The sequence below is a fragment of the Phyllopteryx taeniolatus genome, chromosome 16 (genome assembly GCF_024500385.1).
Source record: "Phyllopteryx taeniolatus isolate TA_2022b chromosome 16, UOR_Ptae_1.2, whole genome shotgun sequence".
NCBI lineage: Eukaryota > Metazoa > Chordata > Actinopteri > Syngnathiformes > Syngnathidae > Phyllopteryx > Phyllopteryx taeniolatus.
In genome coordinates, this window is record NC_084517.1 from 2,119,519 (window position 1) to 2,143,277 (window position 23,759).

Sequence of the window (23,759 nt, forward strand, 5' to 3'; positions counted from 1 at the left end):
CAAAAGCCAGCATTTATGATGGTATGGGGCTGTGTTAATGCCAATCGTATGGGTAACTTACACATCTGTGAAGGCACCATTAATGCTGAAAGGTACATACAGGTTTTGGAGAAACATATGCTGCCATCTAAGCAACGTCTTTACCATGGACGCCCCTGCTTGTTTCAGCAGGACAATGCCAAACCACATTCTGCACGTGTTACAACAGCGTGGCTTCGTAGTAAAAGAGTGCGGGTTACTAGATTGGCCTGCCTGCAGCCCAGACCTGTCTCCCATTGAAAATGTGTGGCGCATTATGAAGCGTAAAATACGACAACGGAGACGCCGGACTGTTGCAGTGTAGTAAAGCTGAAGCTGTACATCAAGCAAGAATGGGAAAGAATTCCACCTACAAAGCTTCAACAATTAGTGTCCTCAGTTCCCAAACGTGTATTGAAAGTTGTTAAAAGAAAAGGTGATGTAACACAGTGGTAAACATGACCCTATCCCAGCTTTGTTGGGATGTTTAACACAACATCCAAACTTCATTGGAATTGGGGTTGTAAGTTGTGTGTAAAAATGTGAAATGAGACAGGGAAAAAGTATTGAGCACATGAAAGGAGGTGCAAAAAGGCAGGGGAAGCCAAGACAACACCTAAAATCTATCAATGATCAAACAGCAATCCAGCCTCTTGTCAGTGCAAATATCAGCTGGTTCAGTCCTAATTGATGGCCTACAAAAAGGTCTCATCGCTAAGGTGTGAATCAAGACATCTCGTGATGGGTAAGAGCAAAGAGCCGTCTCAAGACCATCGCAAACCAATTGTTGCAAAACATAACTATGGCATTGGTTACAGGCGCATATCTAAGCTTCTGACTGTTCCAGTGAGCACGGTTGGGGCCATAATACTTAAGTGGAAAGTCAATCATACCACCATAAATTTGCCTCAATCCGGTGTTCCTCGCAAGATTTCTGACAGAGGAGTGCAAAGAATAATCAGAAGAGGTGTCCAAGAGCCAAGGACCACCTGTGGAGAGAATAAAAAAGACCTGGAAATAACAGGTACTGTTGTCACAAGGAAAACCGTGAGGCCACCATGGCCTGTATGCACGCTCACCACGCAAGACCCCATTGCTGAAAGAAAAAAAAAAAAGCATGTCAAAGCTCGTTTAAAGTTTGCTGAACAACATTTAGACAAGCCAGTTAAATACTGGGAGAATATAGTCTGGTCGGATGAGAATTGAAGTTGTGGATTCCATAATGCACACCACGTTTGGAGGAGAAATGACACTGCACATCACCCTAAAAACACCATACCAACAGTGAAGTTCAGAGGTGGGAACATGATGGTATGGGGCTGCTTTTCAGAAAATGGAACTGGAAAACTTGACATCACTGAAGGAAGAATATATGGGAAAATGTAGACAGATATTATTGACAAAAATCTGCTGCCATCTACGAGGATGATGAAAATGAAACAAGGGTGGACATTTTAGCAGGATAATGATCCAAAACATACTGCCAAGGAAACTCTCACTTGGTTTCAAAGAAAAAAAATAAAGCTGCTAGAATGGCCCAGCCAATCACCTGACTTGAATCGAATCGAAAATCCATGGAAAGAACTGAAACTCAAGGTCCATAAAAGAAGCCCACGAAACCTTCAAGATTTGAAGACTGCTTGTGTGGAGGAATGGGCCAAAATCACACCAGAGCAATGCAGGAGACTAGTTTCTCCATACAGGAGGCATCTTGAGGCTGTCATTGCAAACAATGGCTTTTGTACAAAGTATTAAATAAATACCAGTTGGCGTGGTCAATCCTTTTTCCCTGTGTCATTTCACATTACTTAATTTCTGATTTTATGTGTTCTACTTTCCATGTATGTATGGATTATTTATGTATTTAGATATAACATCTGGTGAAATTTTCAGGTCAATAGCACCTTTGGAAATATATTAAGTGAGAAAAATGGTGGCATGTTAAATATTTCAGCCACAGTATATCTATAGCGATCTCTATCTAGCCATCTATCTATATATATTAGATATATCATATATATAGAGAGAGGGGTGAGGATCGAGAACTGAGGAGGTTGCAAAAAAGAAATGGTATATAGTGTATGCATAGTATTAGGGAAAACATGCTGTTTATACTGTTATACTACCATGTTGTGGCTGGTTGAGCAACTGATGGATGGAGGCCTTCCGCGCTAACAAGAAATCAGCAAGTGCCTGGCGCGGCGAGCTGTCCTCCAGAAGCATCGTGGACAGGAGGGCCTCGGCTATAGCCTGGTCAGACACTGCCCGTCCCCGCAGCATAGACTTGCTGTCTAAAAGAATGGTGGACCTGGGAGAAAAAGAGAGAAAAAAAAAAAAAAAAAAACTTGAGTATTCATTATTATATGGCAAAAAAAAGATTTGCAGTCAGAAATTCAATTGTGGACACTCGACAAACAAAGGGATCAACCAAACATGCTTTGTGTGTGTGTGTGTACTGTATTTATTTATGACCATAAATGCTGGCCTTGCAACTGTTTTGTTGTCAAAACCTGACAAAATGCATAAATTAAAAGAGCAAAGAAGAGGAGCATTTTCATTATTGTCCGAGTTTCCTGCTCGGTGGTGGCTCACACCTACTTGTACATCAGCTTGTGGAAGCTTGGTGATCCAACACAATCAAATTTTTTTCCATTTCATTTTTTTCACATATGGAAAAAATGTTAAGTGAAATACAGTGGACCAAAGTATACTTGCGATTCGGCACCCACTGATTCACCTATTCACAGATTTTTATTTTATTTTTTTTTAAATCCAATTAAAACAAACTTTTTTTTTTTTTTTTTTTTTGGGTGGGGAGGGAACCAACCCCCAAAACACTTATTGGAGGTTTCTCCCTGCTTATTCAAGAATTGTTGGGTTTAAAATATATATATATATATATATATATATATATATATATATTCAATGCAATTATACATAAGGGTCTTCAAATAGGGACATGCACAGACATTTGGGGGGCAGGGGTTCAATTGAGGGAAAGAAATGCACTTATTTTAATTTATTCATAAATAGATAATACACCACCTCCAAATCTGAGACCATGGCCCTCAGTTGGAAAAGGATGAAGTGCCCTTTCCAGGTCGGGGATGAGAACCTGCCCCAAGTGGAGGAGTTCAAGTATCTTGGGATCTTGTTCACGAGTGAGGGAAGAATGGAACGGGAGATCAACAGGCAGATCGGAGCAGCGTCTGCAGTGATGCGGACTTTGTATCGGTCTGTTGTGGTGAAGGAAGAGCTAAGCCGAAAGGCGAAGCTCTCAATTTACCAGTCGATCTACGTTCCTACCCTAATCTATGGTCATGAGCTATGGGTCGACACCGAAAGAACAAGATACAAGTGGCCGAAATGAGTTTCCACCGCAGAGTGTCCAGGCTCTCCCTTAAAGATAGGGTGAGAAGCTCAGTTATCCGGGAGGGGTCAGAGTAGAGCCACCGCTCCTTCGCATTGAGAGGAGCCAGATGAGGTGGCTCAGGCATCTGATTTGGATGATTCATGGAAGCCTCCCTGGTTAGGTGTTCCAGGCATGTCCCATCGAGAGGAGACCCCAGGGACGACCTATGTCTCCCGGCTGGCCTCGGAACACCTCGGAATCCCCCCAGAAAAGCTGCATGAACTGGCTGGGGAGAGGGAAGACTTACCTTCCCGGCTAAAGCTACTGCCCTCGTGACCCGACCTCGGATAAGAGAAAGAAAATTCTCTGATTTACCTATTTATTCCAATACCCTCACTCATAATTGTTAAATCCTCTGCATTGAGATTTCTATCAAATAATCTGGCCACAGACATTTTTTTGTATAGTATTCCCAGGGTTTATCGCAAGAGTAAGAACAAAACAAGACACCATGTGTGTGATGTATGTTACTAGTGTAGAGTACATCTTTAGAATTTACATGTGCACTTTGGGTGCATTTTGTTTTTTTAGAACTAATCATCTGCAAACCATTTTTTAAGTTAATGTTGTAAAACGAGTTTGAAATGATATTGAACTTTTTGGCGATCATAGTTTGTGGTATATTTACAGTATAAACTATAAATAGAGGTAGTTATAAACGTTTTGAGGGGGTTTCAATCACTTGCGTTTTTTTTATCTTCGCTGCAGGGTTTGATCGCTTTAACTTAATTCAATGCACTCTACTTTTTTTTTTTTTGTTTAAGTAGTGTGACCACTAACTAATATATAAATATTAATGGTAACAACACATATTTCAACAAATAAATTACAGATACATTTACTTCCATTATTTTTAAATGAAACAAAATGGAAGAGATGGATAAACTACAACATAATGTTTGCCAACAAATGTTGCTCAGTATTTGTTAGAGCTGCAGTTATTTTTTTTGTGCTCTAGAAATAAAGTTGAGTAAAATGTGTGTCAATAGCACATGGGATTTTTGGGATTTGGGAGGAAACCGGAGTCCCCAGAGAAAACCCACGCAGGCACAGGGAGAACATGAAAGGTCTCACGGGGAGAACATGCAAACGCCACACAGGCAGGGCAGGGATGTGAAACCCGGTCCTCAGAACTGTGAGGCAGATGTGCTCACGAGTCGCCCACCGTGCCACCCCAATTTTTGTGTTCCTAAAATATTTTTAATGTGTTTAACTCAAATGTGGTCACATTGGAAAAATGTATTGGGACAGTCCTTTGCCATTTAATGTCAGTCTGCTGATGCCACATAATTTCAAATCAGGTCAGTCATTCCTCGTCTTTTCATGTAAATTATGTTAACAATCCTTTTATAACAGGCCTCTCTATGGAATAGCCGTCACAAAAAAATACAATAATTACAAGTAAACTGACTTAATCCTTTGCTGCTTGCTCAACTGAGTTTTTTTTAAGTTACTCTACCATCTTGCATGATTCTATCCGTAATGTCTTTGACTGAACAGAAGGAAAAAAAGACAAACACAAAACAAAAACTTAAAAAACACATGCAGAGTACTGCTTGATAAGCTGAGATCTCACACGATACTATGCAGGATGGTGGTACTAACTAACGTTTTGTGTAACTGGAGTCATATTTCTGAAAAGGTAAACCTTCAAAATTATTAAAACTTCAGGGGCATTCTATTTTAGAAGATCCACTATATACTAGATTTTCAAACCATATTCCGAACAGTTTATATTTACTTGCTTCCAGATTAATGTGTGGAAAACTCTTTTGAGAAACAATTATATTAATTGTCCCATTCTGATGAGCAGAGTGAATTATCATTCACAGTGACAACTACTGTAAATTCATTTCTGTCACAATAAAGGTGAATGAAAAAGCATCAAGTACCTAAAGTGACTGGTTGTGGCTACTTGTCGGACAAGGATGGGGAAGCGGGCCAGGGCAGGACTGTAGTGACCCCCTGTGGCAGCTTCCACCTGAAGGAGACTGTGCAGATGGCAACACAGTAGGTAGAGACGAGTTGCCTGAAGGTACTGGGAGGCCTCCATTGCACTCCAGATGCGCTCGGGAATCTCCAACAGGAGCTTGATCTGAGAAGCCATGGTGTAGAACTTGTCCTGCCACTGCCTCTATATGACAAAGACAGTCAAGTGGTGGGACTTGATTAAAAAAATAATTTATTAATTAATCTCAATTCATATATCAATATTCGTCCCCCAAAATGTTTTTTTTATTTATTTAAATGGACTTTAGTGCACAACTGAATCAAATAATAGACAGATGTGAATAATGTTAACTCTTGAAAAATGCATTTAATTGTATTTCAATACAAACCAAAATTCAGACCTAAACTTAAAGTGTCATTATTTTCAAGTTAAAATTGCATCACAAAACCCACTATCAGCAAGACTAATAGTAATGGCTCTTTGCAAAATGTGAGCAATACAAGGCATGTGTTGGAATGGGAGCTGTCTTGCTGCAGCTATCATTGTTCGTGTACTCTCTGTTCCAATTGTGGTTACATTTTGTAGAATTATCCATTCATCTGCCAGGAGAGAAATTGCTCTGCACGGTTTTGCCCATTTTGAGCTCCATGCCGACTGTGAATGCTAAACGAGAGAGGTCCAAGTCATCAGCGCATTCACGGTGTGTGTACGGCAAGATAACCAAAAGACCAACGATGTTGGCAGTGTTGGGAAAGTTCATTTTCTACGCGACCTAGTTGAAAATTCAGTTCCAAATTTGAACTAGTTCAGTTAATAGTTCACAATTAAAAAAAGTTTTAACAAAATTCACCATTCAAAAAATGAACTAGTTCATCATCCCCCACCCCTCCCCCCAATATGTTGCTGATGTGACATTACCCTCAAAATACTGGCATTTAATTTCACCATTTTTGCCACCCATTCAGCCCACAAAAGTAGCCAGCTCCAGCTTTCAACTTACAATTTCAAAAACATGAGGAAAAACCTATCGCTTGAATTGTCTTTTTTGTAAAAGAGGAATTCAAACAAAAATGGGGCTATTGTTCTTAACACATTCACTGCCATTGACTGCTTTGGAAGTCAAATATCCATGTTAACTGGAAAGGCTGGCAGTGAACGAGTTAATGTGCAGGAAAAAAATTCAATAAAATTTAAAAAAAAGGTACATTCTGAGGCTTCCTTTCAGATTCCAAAAACATGCAAGTTAATTGAAGACTCCAACTTGTCCATATGTATGGATGTTTTTTTTGTACATATGATCCTTCCGATTGACTGGCAACCAATCCGCGATGTAGCCTACCCTACCCAAAGTCATCTTGGATAGGCTGTAGCTCACCCATTACCCTAATTAAGTGGTATAGAATATGGATGTCTCAGTCAACTGGTTGAGTGTAACAATAAAATACATCTATGCCAACATTGAGACAGCTAACAAGGTAAACGGTTGGTTGCACTTTTGCAGTGACGGTTTTTAGCGTTTATTCTGGTCTTCAAACCAACGTAAGCGCCGATGACAGAAAAAAAAGCTTAACATTGAGCTAAAACGTCACCGTAGCAACTTTACATCACAATGAATTGGGACACAATTCACATAAACGTATCACAAACACTAACCATCACGGTATCACAAACACTAACCTTGTGCCTTATCTGTGAAAATCAGGAAAGGAATCAGAGTTTTATAGCATTTGGTTCCATCCATTAAAAAAAATAAATGAATAAAAATCACCGGTGTCATGTGAAGTTACTTTTTGTGTCAAAATGCTGACTTCCAGTGTGTACCTTTTAAAATAAAAAGGCTACAAGCTTAAAACAGGAAGTCAAGTTAAAACTTGCACATATAAACACTTTGACATGATGAAACAGTCCCAAATAACTATTTAAACAATGCTATTTTTAGGTTTTAGCGAAAAAATTAATGAATGAATATTAAGTCAATTGGGTTATTTCCACACACGTTGCCTTTTAGTGCATATGTTTGATATTGATACTGGTTATCAAGAACCCACAGTCAAATGTTCGTATTAGTCTATGCTGAGGGTTGCTAAGAAAATGGATGTTCATAATTTGGACACCCTTTATTTAAACCATGCAAACTTCTTTGAGCCAGCCCCCTAAAAGAAACTGGAATCGAGAATCGTTTGGAACCGGAATCGAATTAAGGAACCAGAATCGGAACCGCTCAAATTCAAACAATGCCCAATCCTATTTAAACCTTTTCTTATTTCCCCAAAACTTGAATATACAATATTGCAGTGGTATGTTTACTTGCATGTTACATGTTAGCAAACAACCTTCCAAGCAAGTTAAAAAATGTAAATAAATAAATAAATTCACAAAAAAAAAAAAAATCATCCATTTTCCGTACCACTTATCCTGCTAGGATCGCGCGTGTGCTGGCGCCTACCTCAGCTGACTTTGGGTACACCCTGAACTGTTCACCAGCCAACTGCGGGGCACATACAAACAAACAACCATTCGCACTCACATTCACACCTACGGACAACTTAAGAATCTTCAAATATCCTACCATGCATGTGTTTGGGATGTGGGAGGAAACCGGAGTATCCAAAGAAAACCCACACAAGGGAGGTCGGATTTGCAGCCAGGACCTCAGGACTGTGAGGCAGATGTGCCAACCATCCCCCCACCGTGCCACCTCATACAACAGTAATTTCTTTTAATCAAATGACTTTAACTCCTGATCGTATGGCAAGCCGTTTCAGCATTTATTCAATATCATACGAGTGCGCTGAATTGTCTGTGTCCTACTACGCTTTTTTTCCCTCACTAGTAAGACAATGCAGCACACTAGTAGAATGTGACCCAACTAGTGACCCAATAATAACATCTAGTTGTTCCACTAGTGCGCCCTAGTCAACAAGTGCAAAAAGAGGGAAATTTTTTGGGGGGGGATTGGCGAATATTATATTTGATTATTTATTCATGATTGTCTTTTTATTATTATTTTGTTGACTGTATGTTTTATCTTTAGTTTTAAGTACAACTTTGTGCACATCACATTGTAAAATAATGCATTTGTATTTGCTTTTAGTTTTCTTTATTTAACTCTGCTGTCTGCAGCCAGGTGGGCATTGCAAATGAGAATATGTTCTCAATTGCCTTGCCTAGATAAATGGAGGTTCAGTAAACAAATAACTATTTCTACTAGTTTGCAGAATTGTCTCACTACTAGAAAAAGCTCACTAGTAGATGGCCAACTCAGCGAATTAGTAGGATCCTGAAAGAGACATAGCAGGAGTTACACGAGCGAGGAATGACGACTAGGTTGATTCTCAAGCTAATATTTGTGGAATGCAGTTTCCAAGCCGAATATATCAATATCTCCTTTAAGTGCAGGAAAGGAAACAAAAAAAAAAACAGGGCAACACTAGGCTGGGTTCACCTCCGGATTTGGGCTGTTCACGAGGGCTTTGGCTTGTTTCAGCCGGTGGCAGTACTGGTACATGTCCTGGATGGACTGGACAACACTCCCTGAACTCTGCCTCATCTCTCCGATGGTGTCTGCGGCGTCAATCAAGTCCCGGTAGCGCTCCCCCACCATCTGCCTCAGTTCCTCCTTCTTTTGTTCGATCTCGCCGCGGACTTTACGCTCGATGCCGCGGATGTCCTCGGTGCAGTAGCGCTCGAACAGGACCACCGGGTCCTCGATCTCCGACATCCGGAGAGACGACGCCGGGTCGGCAGTCATTGCTCCTCCAAAACAACTTCAGCTGCTACCCGGAAACAGAGAAGCACACTTCCGCTTTACACGTCGTCAAATGATGACGTCAATGGCTTAGGACGCTTTGTATTGGTTGACAAAGCTGCTCGCCAAAAAATGTGTTCCTGACCTCCTGTACGCGGATATTCAGACACAAAGATCTTATATAACAAATATATCTAGACACTCTCAGGCATGCGCGTTGAGTCGTACGTCGATGTCGCCATATTGAATGTGTCGAAGTGGCGCTATTAGTGTACATGCCTTGCGATTACTTTTGATTGTATTTCGTCTTCATAACATCATTTTGTGAATGAAAATACATTTTGCTGACTTTGTGGCTAATACTATGAAGTCCCGTATGTCCATAATACTGTTCCACTGGAGGTGAACCAGCCTCCAAACAAAATAAAGTATTTCCTTTTTAACCAAAGTTAGAACTATGATTGTTGTTATTTGCTTGGCTAACTTTTCTCACTAGGTTCCTCAAATAAACCTATCCGAAGGGAAGGGGTTTCTGCTCATAAAATTGGTTAAATGTAAACATTAGTGCTGTTTTATCAAGAAAACCCACATCACATATGGCTCATTTCGGAATTGCAAGACAATTTCTGTCCCATGAAATTTCAAATCATCCACACACAAAATACAGAAACAAACGTAAAATTAGATTTGTACTGATATAAAATGAAACCATACTGTAACTGTAGTAAAAGTGATTATTAAATATTATTTAAATTAGCAAATAGCTTGATGGCCAACTTACATATCAACTATTACAGATTTTAAAAAAGTTTTATCTGACACAGCAAAATATATTTGACAAATGAAATATCTCATAAAATGTATACTGTTGATGGTTGATCTCCGCGAATCATAGTTATATGATGGTTTATACCAGTCTTATAATAAAATAAATAAATATATAATAACAATAATAATAATAATAATAATAATTAAATAAATAAACATTACAAAAAAATAAAGAAATACATTATCAAGTAAATGGTCAGTTTAGCAAAAATGCTGATATTTAATCTTTACCTCCATTTCTGGAATGAGCCATCCACAGTTTATGAACTGGTTATTAGAGACAGTGCTGGCCCATTTGTGGCCCCACCTCCCACCACCTCTGCTTGACCACTTTTGTATATAGAATTTTAATGTTGTGTTTTATTTCATTATAATGTAAAAAAATATATATATATTTTTTTTAATTCACACTCGCCGCCTACTTTTCTGATGCAGCCACCAAGTTTGCTGATCAGGCTGTGCTCTGACACTAGACAAAGATTCAATATTTTAAAAAAATAATAATACAAATCCAATGAATTCACGGACAAAACCGGTTGAGAGAGGACACCAGTACGTTACGCCTGGTTCTGAATGAAACATTATGTTGATGTAACTCCCTTCCGAAGCCCTCCCAAACTGTATTCCTGAGGTTGAGCAAAGTTAGTTAGAAAAGTTAGCAAAATAGATATCCATCAATTTTGACATATTTTTACTTTGATATTTCTTTTTCATTATTTAATTTTGTTTTCTGCAAGGTGACTCGAGCTGTGCGCTGGGGTGGCGCCCTAGCGCCCTCTATTGGCCAGCCTCCGCTGGCTCATCATGCGGCATCGCCAAATGACTGCCGCAAGATGGCGGACACCTTGACGTATTGTCCACGGCGAGGTGTCAATAACTACAACTACAGCAACCACATGACTGCTGGGTAAAGATTTACTGTTCTGATTGTCTTTGAGTAGCAAAGGCGGAGTTTATTACGTCAAACAGGTAGATCAGGTAGTACTTTGAACCCGGAACGAAATAAAACAAAGGACAATTACTGGTAGGTGGACAATTCTTCCAAATAATAACGTTTGTTTATATATTGTATATATTGAAATGCCAAGTGTACTACGATGAGTTCATTTGATATTCATACGGTGTTTTCCTGATACTGGCGAGTGGTTGATTTTGTGGCATTTGTTTTAGTAGACTGAAAAATTTGTAGTTTAACATTAAAGGATGAATGATGACGATTGTTTAAGAGTTATTTTCTTTCCAGCGAGCGTATTTGTCACAAAATGGAAAAAGTGAATTCAAACCATCTTTTAAGTATTGTTTTAAAAAGTAAAAATCAGCTGATTGAGCCTTACTTTTTGATTTCATTAGTCGTCCATGAAAGTAGTAAAAATTGGCCGTGTTTTAAGAAAAACAAGACATTTGTGGCCATCTCCTTGGACTTGGGAAAACTCATCAACATCTTTGCCTCTCTTCTGCCATGCTTTGAATCAAACACTACCCCGGTCATTCCCAAAACTTAGAGTGCAAGGTCCCTGTTTTAAAAAAGAGGATTTTCTCTGAAGCTCATCAAAACCTCAACACATACCCAAATACAGTATAAGAATAGAATAGAATATGTTTATGTGAACTGATTGATAGACAGATACAGACTCACTCAGTATTACCCTTTAACATTTTTGTTACCTCTTAATTTGTCTTAAATTGGCTACATTATCAAAATTTTTACTCAAATTACATAGTTTTGTTGGATAAATTGAAAACGTTTTTTTTCTTTCTTTTTTTTGGTCTTGCAGTCACCATTTTTACAGCATACGTCTGTCAGTGTCATCTGCGCACGTCATTGATCGTCGGTAACAAGATAAAGACTCAAAACGTTGATAAGGGTGAATGAAGAGAAACCATAGCACTGACAATTATTTTTATGTGTGTGGCTTCTTTTGTAGAAAAGCAGTATCATGGGACAGAAAAGCACCCAGGAGGACTTTGAGAGTCAGTTCAATGATGTCATTTCAAGACTGCAGTCCAAGCAGTTCTTCCAGTCTGAATGGGACATTGGCTTTGCCGTTGTCTTCTTAGTCTTCACTGGTGAGTGACGGTGTAACTGTAATACAAACTAAAACAGCCGTGTTACCTTCGAACCAAATAAAGATATAAGTTTATGAGAATATACGAGTAATAGCCAAATGCAGCCCTATGGGGGGCACAAGTCAGTGCAAACTGTAGGCCGGTCCCAAGCCCGGATAAATGCAGAGGGTTGCGTCAGGAAGGGCATCCGGCTTAAAACCTTGCCAAACAAATATGAGCGTTCATCCAAAGAATTCCATACCGGATCGGTCGTGGCCCGGGTTAACAACGTCCGCCACCGGCGCCGTCAACCTGCAGGGCGCTGTTGGAAATTCAGCTACTGTGGGTCGAAGTCGAAGTCAAAGAAGAAGAAGAAGAAGAAGAGGTGGAAAGCGGGTTCTTCGGCAGAAAGAGAAGAGGAAAACACAGAGCCTAGAACTGAATGTGGGGACTTTGAATGTTGGGACTATGACAGGAAAATCTCGGGAGTTGGTTGACATGATGATTAGGAGAAAGGTTGATATATTGTGTGTCCAGGAGACCAGGTGGAAAGGCAGTAAGGCTAGAAGTTTAGGGGCAGGGTTTAAATTATTTTACCATGGTGTAGATGGGAAGAGAAATGGAGTCGGGGTTATTTTAAAAGAAGAGTTGGCTAAGAATGTCTTGGAGGTGAAAAGAGTATCAGATCGAGTGATGAGGCTGAAATTTGAAATTGAGGGTGTTATGTGTAATGTGATTAGTGGCTATGCCCCACAGGTAGGATGTGACCTAGAGGTGAAAGAGAAATTCTGGAAGGAGCTAGATGATGTAGTTCTGAGCATCCCAGACAGAGAGAGAGTCGTAATTGGTGCAGATTGTAATGGACATGTTGGTGAAGGTAATAAGGGTGATGAAGAAGTGATGGGTAAGTACGGTATCCAGGAAAGGAACTTGGAGGGACAGATGGTGGTAGACTTTGCAACAAGAATGCAAATGGCTGTAGTGAACACTTTTTTCCAGAAGAGGCACGAACATAGGGTGACCTACAAGAGCGGAGGTAGAAGCACACAGGTGGATTACATCTTGTGCAGACGATGTAATCTGAAGGAGGTTACCAACTGTAAGGTAGTGGTAGGGGAGAGTGTGGCTAGACAGCATAGGATGGTGGTGTGTAAGATGACTCTGGTGGTGGGGAGGAAAATTAGGAAGACAAAGGCAGAGAAGAGAACCATGTGGTGGAAGCTGAGACAGGACGAGTGTTGTGCAGCTTTTCGGGAAGAGGTGATACAGGCTCTCGGTGGACGGGAAGAGCTTCCAGAAGACTGGACCACTGCAGCCAAGGTGATCAGAGAAGCAGGCAGGAGAGTACTTGGTGTATCTTCTGGCAGGAAAGGAGAGAAGGAGACTTGGTGGTGGAACCTCACAGTACAGGAAATCATACAAGGAAAACGGTTAGCTAAGAAGAAGTGGGACACTGAGAGGACCGAGGAGAGGCGAAAGGAATACATTGAGATGCGACACAGGGCAAAGGTAGAGGTGGCAAAGGCCAAACAAGAGGCATATGATGACATGTATGGCAGGTTGGACACTAAAGAAGGAGAAAAGGATCTATACAGGCTGGCCAGACAGAGGGATAGAGATGGGAAGGATGTGCAGCAGGTTAGGGTGATTAAGGATAGAGATGGAAATATGTTGACTGGTGCCAGCAGTGTGCTAGGTAGATGGAAAGAATACTTCGAGGAGTTGATGAATGAGGAAAATGATAGAGAAGGGAGAGTAGAAGAGGCAAGTGTGGTGGACCAGGAAGTGGCAATGATTAGTAAGGGGGAAGTTAGAAAGGCATTAAAGAGAATGAAAAATGGAAAGGCAGTTGGTCCTGATGACATTCCTGTGGAGGTATGGAAGCATCTAGGAGAGGTGGCTGTGGAGTTTTTGACCAGCTTGTTCAATAGAATTCTAAAGCGTGAGAAGATGCCTGAGGGCTGTGGAAACTATGGAGGAATAAAGTTGATGAGCCACACAATGAAGTTATGGGAAAGAGTAGTGGAGGCTAAACTCAGGACAGAAGTGAGTATTTGCGAGCAACAGTATGGTTTCATGCCTAGAAAGAGTACCACAGATGCATTATTTGCCTTGAGGATGTTGATGGAAAAGTACAGAGAAGGTCAGAAGGAGCTACATTGTGTCTTTGTAGATCTAGAGAAAGCCTATGACAGAGTACCCAGAGAGGAACTGTGGTACTTCATGCGGAAGTCTGGAGTGGCAGAGAAGTATGTTAGAATAATACAGGAATAATATGTACGAGGGCAGCAGAACAGCGGTGAGGTGTGCTGTCGGTGTGACAGAAGAATTTAAGGTGGACGTGGGACTGCATCAGGGATCAGCCCTGAGCCCCTTCCTTTTTGCAGTGGTGATGGATAGGCTGACAGATGAGGTTAGACTGGAATCCCCGTGGACCATGATGTTTGCAGATGACATTGTGATCTGCAGTGAAAGCAGGGAGCAGCTGGAGGAACAGTTAGAAAGATGGAGGCATGCACTGGAAAGAAGAGGAATGAAGATTAGCCGAAGTAAAACAGAATATATGTGCATGAATGAGAGGGGTGGTGGGGGAAGAATGAGGCTACAGGGAGAAGAGATGGCAAGGGTAGATGACTTTAAATACTTGGGGTCAACCATCCAGAGCAATGGTGAGTGTGGTCAGGAAGTGAAGAAACGGGTCCAAGCAGGTTGGAACGGGTGGAGGAAGGTGTCAGGTGTGTTATGTGACAGAAGAGTCTCTGCTAGGATGAAGGGCAAAGTTTATAAAACAGTGGTGAGGCCAGCCATGATGTATGGATTAGAGACAGTGGCACTGAAGAGAAAACAGGAAGCAGAGCTGGAGGTGGCGGAAATGAAGATGTTGAGGTTCGCTCTCGGAGTGACCAGGTTGGATAAAATTAGAAATGAGCTCATCAGAGGGACAGCCAAGGTTCGATGTTTTGGAGACAAAGTTAGAGAGAGCAGACTTCAATGGTTTGGACACGTCCAGAGGAGAGAGAGTGAGTATATTGGTAGAAGGATGATGAGGATGGAGCTGCCAGGCAAGAGAGCTAGAGGAAGACCAAAGAGAAGGTTGATGGATGTCGTGAGGGAAGACATGATGGCAGTTGGTGTTCGAGAGGAGGATGCAGGAGATAGGCTCTCATGGGAAAGGATGACGCGCTGTGGCGACCCCTAACGGGACAAGCCGAAAGGAAAAGAAGAAGAAGAAGATACGAGTAATAGCCAGAGGTGGGTAGGAGCACACTACAATTGTATTTGTCAGAGTCGTTTTAATGAAGCATACTTTTTACTTTTACTCGAGTATTTATGTTAAGAAGAAATGCCTAAACTTGGATATTTCAGCCCACTTCTAACTTGAGAAAACACATTGCGGTAAGTTGCAGATCTTTTTGCTGTTTTGGCTACGCATATACATTAGCACTATTTTATGGTACACACACACACACACACTTTATCAGTAAGTCTGATCAGCAAAAAGCTTCTTCATCAGTCATTTTAGGGAATGAAGCAAATAATGTTTCTCTAAGGCCATATGCATGTGTTGTTGTTTTCCCACTTAAAAAAATGAAATGGTAGCAGCTGAATGTGGACTCCCAGTGAACATAAGTTTGAATGTGATCTTTTACTTCTGAACACAGTCGCATGCCAGATATAAGAGGAAGCGCATCCTTGTGCAACCGGATTTATTTCTATATATTTTATTTAAACTTTATTTAACCAGGTAAAATATCAATTAAAACAGAACGTATCTTTTGCGATGGTGACCTGGACAAGAATGCAGCAAGTTATACGTCAAGTCCAAGTCAATCACATTCAGGTTTATTTCAGTTGTTTAGTTTTACCTCGCGGCACGGTGGCCGACTGGTTAGAGCGTCAGCATCACAGTTCTGAGGACCCGGGTTCAATCCCCGGCCTCGCCTGTGTGGAGTTTGCATGTTCTCCCCGTGCCTGTGTGGGTTTTCTCCGGGCACTCCGGTTTCCTCCCACATCCCAAAAACATGCATTAATTGGAGACTCTAAATTGCCCGTAGGTGTGAATGTGAGTGCGAATGGTTGTTTGTTTGTATGTGAGCTGTGATTGGCTGGCAACCAGTTCAGGGTGTACCCCGCCTCCTGCCCGATGACAGCTGGGATAGGCTCCAGCACGCCCGTGACCCTAGTGAGGAGAAGCGGCTCAGAAAATGGATGGATGGATGGATAGTTTTACCTCCCCACTCAAAAAGATACAAAAAGAAATCAGTTGAATTGTACAAATTCTAGGTAACATTGGTGGAAAAATGGTTTTAAAATGATTTATCTTGGTCAAAATTCTTTACAACTCAAAAACCTGGCATTTGAAAAGGTGGGTTTCTACTTTTTATATCCACAGCAGCCTTGTTCCTGTTTTTGTTATCTGCCTGGTGAGCCTACAGTATTGTGCTATTTAACAAGTGAGGAAAATATAGTATAAGACCACTCCTTAGAGCTGTGTTTGTCTGAATGTGTTATTTTACAAAGATTTTATTTTATAAAGATTTTATTTATGTTTTAGATTAAGTGATATTGTTTAGCAATATCTGAATTTGCACATTCATATTTTATTGAATTAATTTCATTTTCAATAACACTACCCTTACTTGAGTACAATATTTGGCTACTCTACACACCTGTGCTAATGGCTAATTGGGCCCAATTTGGACATGTTTACTGAATGGTGCAATCATCTTTGTTTCCAGCTGTTTGGACATGAATGGTACAGTGTACACTACTTTCCATCCAAAATAACTCAACACACGTTATTTTGAGGGGACAGTAATGTACAATGATATCCAACCGACACTGACCATTTCTTCAGTGGTGTCCCATGAAAAGATATAAATTATTGACAAAAATATGAGGGGTGTACTCACTTTTCTGAAATATTGTATTGCTTCATCACTGGCCGATCTACATGTCCATCATTACATGAAGCACCAAAGATTACCCGAAAGGTGAAGGCGGAACCCTTGTTTACAAATTTAAAGCTGCAGAATGTGGAAGTGCAAATGAAAATAAATGTAGGGCCAGATGTTGAACGGGCGGCACGGTGGCCGACTGGTTAGAGTGTCAGCCTGACAGTTCTGAGGAGCGGGGTTCAATCCCCGGCCCCGCCTGTGTGGAGTTTGCATGTTCTCCCCGTGCCTGCATGGGTTTTCTCCGGGCACTCCGGTTTCCTCCCACATCCCCAAATCATGCATGAATTGGAGACTCTAAATTGCCCGTAGGTGTGCATGTGAATGGTTGTTTGTTTGGATGTGCCCTGCGATTGGCTGGCAACCAGTTCAGGGTGTACCCCGCCTCCTGCCCGATGATAGCTGGGATTGGCTCCAGCACGCCCGCGACCCTATTGAGGAGAAGCGGCTCAGAAAATGGATGGATGAATATATATATATATATATATATATATATATATATATATATATGGCGGCACGGTGAAGACTGGTTAGAGCGTCTGCCTCCCAGTTCTGAGAACTGGGGTTCAGACCCTGGCCCCGCCTGTGTGGAGTTTGCATGTTCTCCCCGTGCTTGCGTGGGTTTTCTCCGGGCACTCCGGTTTCCTCCCAAATCCCAAAAACATGCATGGTAGGTTAATTGACAACTCTAAATTGCCAATAGGTGTGACTGTGAGTGCGAATGGTTGTTTGTTTGTTATGTGCCCTGCCATTGGCTGGCAACCAGTTCAGGGTGTACCCCGGCTCTCCCCCGAAGATAGCTGGGATAGGCTCCAGCACGCCCGCGAACCCTAGTGAGGAGAAGCGGCTCAGAAAATCGATGGATATATATATGTGTATATGTGTGTGTGGGTGTGTATGAGTTGCAGTGTGTAATTGATGAATCGACAACTACCGCAATTTCTCATGTATAATGCTATAATGTTAATTTAGGGACTGAATTGAGCTGTGAATGTGAGTGCGAATGGTTGTTTGTTCATATATGCCCTGGAATTGGCTGGCGACCAGTTCAAGGGTGTACGCCGCCTCTTGCCCAAAGTCAGCTGGAATAGGCTTCAGCACACCCGTGACCCGAGTGAGGATAAGCGGTTCAGAAAATAGGTGGATGGAGGGAAATAAGGTATCTGAGTAGAGGTGTTTTAGAACAGCCAAAAATTACTTTTAAAGTTGCAGTGTTAAAACTGAACATGAGGGTGGGGCACAATACAAAATACATTAACAAAGAAATATCAGTATTAACAATATTACTGCGCTCGTCACGGATTGTCCATAACGAACATCATGTTCAATCATAAGGGTGTCCACACGTGCACTTGGCACCAGGAAACCCGAGGTCGCAGTTCGATGATCGACTTTGTGGTCGTGTCATCGGACTTGCGGCTGCATGTCTTGGACACTCGGGTGAAGAGAGGGGCGGAGCTGTCAACTGATAACCACCTGCTGGTGAATTGGCTCCGATGGTGGAGGGAGATGCCGGTCCGACGTGGAAGGCCCAAACATATTGTGAGGGTCTGCTGGGAACGTCTGGCAGAACCCCCTGTCAGAAGGAGTTTCAACTCCCACCTCCGACAGAACTTTGGTCATGTTCCGGGGTAGGTGGGGGATATCGAGTACGAGTGGACCATGTATATATATATATATATACATACATATATATATATATATATATATATATATACATATATATATATATGGACTTGGAGAAGGCGTTCGACCGTGTCCCTCGGGGAGTCCTGTGGCGGGTGCTCCGAGAGTATGGGGTACCGAATCCCCTGATACGGGCTGTTCGGTCCCTGTACGACCGGAGTCAGAGTTTGGTCCGCATATCCGGCAGTAAGTCGGACTCGTTCCCGGTGAGGGTTGGACTCCGCCAAGGCTGCCCTTTGTCGCCGATTCTGTTCATAACTTTTATGGACAGAATTTCTAGGCGCAGCCGAGGCGTAGAGGGGGTCCGGTTTGGTGGCCTCAGTATTGCATCTCTGCTTTTTGCAGATGATGTGGTTCTGTTGGCTTCATCAAGCCGTGACCTCCAACTCTCATTGGAGCAGTTCGCAGCCGAGTGTGAAGCGGCTGGGATGAGAATCAGCACCTCCAAATCTGAGACCATGGTCCTCAGTCGGGAAAGGGTGGCATGCCATCTCCAGGTCGGGGATGAGATCCTGCCCCAAGTGGAGGAATTCAAGTATCTTGGGGTCTTGTTCACGAGTGAGGGAAGAATGGAACGGGAGATCGACAGGCGGATCGGTGCAGCGTCTGCAGTGATGCGGACTTTGTATCGGTCCGTTGTGGTAAAGAAAGAGCTAAGCCGAAAGGCGAAGCTCTCAATTTACCGGTCGATCTTCGTTCCTACCCTCACCTATGGTCTCAGAGTAGAGCCGCTACTCCTCTGCATTGAGAGGAGCCAGATGAGGTGGCTGGGGCATCTGATTCGGATGCCTCCCGGACGCCTCCCCGGTGAGGTGTTCCGGGCATGTCCCACCGGGAGGAGACCCCGGGGACGACCCAGGACGCGCTGGAGAGACTACATCCTTCGGCTGGCCTGGGAACGCCTCGGGATCCCCCGGAAGAGCTGGATGAAGTGGCTGGGGAGAGGGTAGTCTGGGCGTCCCTGCTGAAGCTACTGCCCCCGCGACCCGACCCGGATAAGCGGTAGAGAATGGATGGATGGATGGATATATACGTGTATATATATATATATAGATATATATATGTATATATATATATAGATATATGTATGTATATATATATATATATATATATATGTATGTATATATATATATATATATATATGTATGTATATATATATGTATATATATATGTATGTATATATATATATATATATGTATGTATATATATATATATATATATATATGTTCATGCTGTGGTTAAAAAATCTTCATACACACACTCACACACACACACAGACACACACACTGTACCATCAGAATTTGCACATTCACATTTTATTTTGTAATTTGTTTTATTGATGTTCATGCTGTGGTTAAAAAATCTGCAATTACTCACTATTTACTCAGTTCCTGAGTACTTATTTCACCATGTACTTTTAACTCTTACTTTTTTGGTCCCAGCGGAACCGCGAAGCACACGTAACATCAGCGACAAGTGCTGATCCGTAAGTACATCTTTTATTAATTAGGAAACGTGCCTAAAATTATCTAATTAGTTTATGGATGTTAATGTTAAGCGACGGAACGACGTTCGGGATTATGTCACAACACAGAATAAACTCACTTCAAATTCATCCATCCATCCATCCATTTTCTGAGCCGCTTCTCCTCACTAGGGTCGGCCTATCCCAGCTGTCATCGGGCAGGAGGCGGGGTACACCCTGAACTGGTTGCCAGCCAATCGCAGGGCACATACAAACAAACAACCATTTGCACTCACATTCACACCTACGGGCAATTTAGAGTGTTCAATTAACGTGCATGTTTTTGGGATGTGGGAGGAAACCGGAGTGCCCGGAGAAAACCCACGCAGGCACGGGGAGAACATGCAAACTCCACACAGGCGGGACCGGGGATTGAACCCGGGTCCTCAGAACTGTGAGGCTGAGGCTCTAACCAGTCGCCCACCGCGCCGCCACTTCAAATTCAGAAATGGAAAATAAAAAATACTGTAGTTTACATTTCCCTGGAGGATGCATTTAGGATTGGCCTTTGAACTTGGTAATAGTGAAAAATGAAACAGACAAGGATTTTAGTCAATTCTTTTCCAGAATGAGAGTGCTCAAAGAGGAGGATGCTATTCATGTGGCAGAGTTTTAAGCAGGCATCAGGTGCAGGTGGAGATGGGCCTTGCTCAAGTTGGAGGCCAAAACAAAAAAGCAAAGAAATGAGGCAAATTTAATTGTAATCTTAAATTTGTACATTAACATGTAATTGAGCAGTGTAAATAAATGTTTTTCTGTGTGAAGAAAAGGGGTTTTATTTTGCCTTATTGTACTCTTCAGTCTTCCAAATTGCTTAATTTATTTTAAAATAAAAAATAAAAATCTCTGCGGGAGCCCATGGGATCCCCCCAGACCCTCCTTACAATGTTTTTTTTTTATTGTCACCTTTTTCATGCCTTTGGTGTTTGCATGTCTGCTGTATGTATTTTTTAACACTATTCCAAAAAGATTTCCCTTGTGAAAACCTCATACTGCTTTGCTTCTAGCCATGAGTATTTGACTGTTTAGAAGATGGATTCTCAAACTTTGTGCTCAGCTTGGGGCTCCTTCCAGTAGAGACATTTTTAAAAGGACACTCTCATAATTATAACACCAATTAAACATCTCTTCTCGAGGAAAAAAACTAGCTGAACCTGTAAAATCATAGATTAAATAATATAAATAAATTGCTGTACCCATTTGTTTTATTGCAAAAAGAATACAAGTACTAGGGTCACGGACACGGTCACGGGCATGCTGGAGCCTATCCCAGCTGACTCTGGGCGAGGGTAGGAGCACAGCCTGAACTGGTTGCCAGCCAATCACAGGATACATATGAACAAACAACCATTCGGACTCACATTCACACCTACGGGCAATGTAGAGTCTTCAATTACCCTACCATGCATGTTTTGGGGATGTGGGAGGAAACCGGAGTGCCCGGAGAAAACCCAGGCAGGTACGGGGAGAACATGCAGACTCCACAGAGGTGAGGCTGGATTTGTACCCAGGTCCTCAGAACTGTGAGGCAGATGTACTAACCAGTCGTCCACCGTGCCACCGGCTAAAAAGTTACTGAATCGATTTCAAGCCACTGAATTGTTTTGGATCATATCGATCTAAATGAACCAATATCATCCTTGAATTGAATCAGCAACCACAACTCGTGATATGAATCGAATTCTTGCCAGGTTGGCAACAGTGGTCGGCAGCGTGGCAGACTGGTTAGCATATCTGCCTCACACAGATAGTGGTACATTCGCCTGACTTCGGTGTAGGCAGCCTGGGTTCAGTTACCACTCAGTGATGGTGTGAATGTGAGTCTGAATGGTTGTTTGTCCCTGAATGTGCCCTGCGACTGACTGGTGATCAGTTCAAGGTGTAGTCTGCCTTTCGCCCAAAGTAAGTTGGACTAGGCTCCAGCGCCCTGCGACCCTGAATAGGATATGCGATGTAGCGAATGGATGGATGGATGGATGGACAGTGGGGGGGGGGAAATTATTTGGAGAGCCACCCGGAAGAGTCTAGAGCCACCGTGGAACTTGTCCCGCTTAAAACAATTCCCTTGTAAAATCCCATGCATGTTACTTAGACTACAATGAAGTGTGTTTGAGGCCACTTTAAAATCATTACTTTTGCACTGCACAGCTTGACTTTAGGTATTGTAGGAAATTCTGATGATGTGCTGCTGTGTGTGGTGGCAGGATTGGTTGTACTTATGGTCCTCCTGGTCCTCATTCGCTGCTGTTGCTGCTGCTGCTCCTGTGATAAGAAGGTGAAAACACACACGTGGTATGCTCTCACATATGGTGGAAGAAATACTCGTGTGCTCAGATCTAGTGCTCACATCTAGAAATGCAATACATTGTTCACTTTGTAGTCCTGAAGATGATATGTGTCTTCACACTGAATTAAACATTACATGTGGAGGTATGCATATAAAAGGTATGATAACTTGTTTTTTGTTGTAACAGCCTAAACGTCATAAAGTTGGCATAGAGAACATGTCTTTGGAACCATGACAGCTGAACAACAACCTGGAGAGTTTTCATCAACTCCTGTGCTAAACATTTCAAAATGTGATTTTACTGTGTTTTCACACCCAATTAATTGTTGACTTGCTCTTATTGTTGTGATTTTCTAACACCAATCGTTGTACCTGATGTGGTTTCATCTCACAAAATGTACAGTTACCGGTAGCTTTGATTGCACTTTATTTGAATTGCTTTTAGTATTGAATATCATGTGATTAATATTACATTAAAATATGTATATTTAATAAAATGTGTAATAAACCTTGGTCCATTCTTTTTTTTTTTTTTTTTTTTTAGTATATTCCTTCACATAATGTCCCTTTAGGGATTTTTGTAGGACAGATATACAGTACCATCCTAGAGTGGACTTCCTGTTCATAATTTAAAAATACAAACCATTGCCTGGAAGATTGGTGGAAGGCTGCCATGTCCCAATATGGTTGCCATGTCAGCTAGGAGGTGGCGGACTGGCAGAGTCATGCATTTGGCCGGAAACACGCTTGGGCCCTGAAGTTGTTCAACTGGCTTCTGAAAAGTAGGTGTACTTTCTGACTGACAAAAACTCTCCAAAAACTCACAAGTTTTATGAATGTAAGAATTAAATGTAAGCTGCTATCAAAAATGGAGTCCCATGTAGAAATATACCTTATTATATTTTTGATTGAAATAGCTTTGGTTTTCAGTAAATGTGACCTAATGCTGCAAATTCAGTTCATGACTATTGTCAGATACATTTCCATTGTTGTGGTAATACCCACCGTGCTGCTCACAACGCATCGTTAAAACATCAGCGCTCAGAGTTGTGTGTGTGTGTTCCCAATGTAACACACACACGCGGGCACGCACACTCACACCACTAATCCGCACACAGCACAGTCAATTACACTAAATCAATTTCATCCACAGGTTGAGCACACTGTCTTGTCAAACAGATTCTCCCTCCCCCCCATCATTTAAATCTTCTGTAAAGCCCTTTTTGTTACATTTTAATGTATAAAATGTTCTATGTATTTATATCGAAAAATAAATCTGTTGGACAAGATAGTGTGCTCATGT

The 23,759-nt window shown here is 41.8% G+C and overlaps 2 protein-coding genes across 6 annotated transcripts in view; one reads left to right on the plus strand and one right to left on the minus strand.

Moving 5' to 3' along the window:
- Positions 1-9,182, minus strand: part of cog1 (component of oligomeric golgi complex 1) — a 63,049-nt gene extending 53,867 nt beyond the window's left edge. For all 3 annotated transcript variants that reach the window (XM_061750039.1, XM_061750038.1, XM_061750040.1), the window contains exons 1-3: positions 8,827-9,182; positions 5,323-5,564; positions 2,145-2,326 (exon numbers count right to left, since the gene is read on the minus strand). In XM_061750039.1, coding sequence (XP_061606023.1) covers positions 2,145-2,326; positions 5,323-5,564; positions 8,827-9,132 — 730 coding nt within the window. In that variant the 5' untranslated portion in view covers positions 9,133-9,182. The remainder of the gene's footprint in view (positions 1-2,144; positions 2,327-5,322; positions 5,565-8,826) is intronic.
- Positions 9,183-10,822: 1,640 nt separating this feature from the next.
- Positions 10,823-22,969, plus strand: smim22 (small integral membrane protein 22). Of its 3 annotated transcripts, none has more exons than XM_061749923.1 (4): positions 10,823-10,981; positions 11,883-12,024; positions 22,374-22,444; positions 22,644-22,969. In XM_061749923.1, exons 2-4 carry the CDS (start codon positions 11,895-11,897, stop codon positions 22,689-22,691), a joined length of 249 nt encoding a protein of 82 aa, XP_061605907.1. In that variant the 5' UTR covers positions 10,823-10,981; positions 11,883-11,894; the 3' UTR covers positions 22,692-22,969. The 3 variants fall into 3 exon arrangements, 1 of the variants encoding a protein (XP_061605907.1); XR_009784920.1 differs by lacking the exons at positions 10,823-10,981; positions 11,883-12,024 and adding exons at positions 12,031-15,255; positions 20,087-20,130 and having other exon boundaries at positions 22,644-22,667; XR_009784919.1 differs by lacking the exons at positions 10,823-10,981; positions 11,883-12,024 and adding an exon at positions 12,031-15,255 and having other exon boundaries at positions 22,644-22,711.
- Positions 22,970-23,759: the final 790 nt, after the last annotated feature.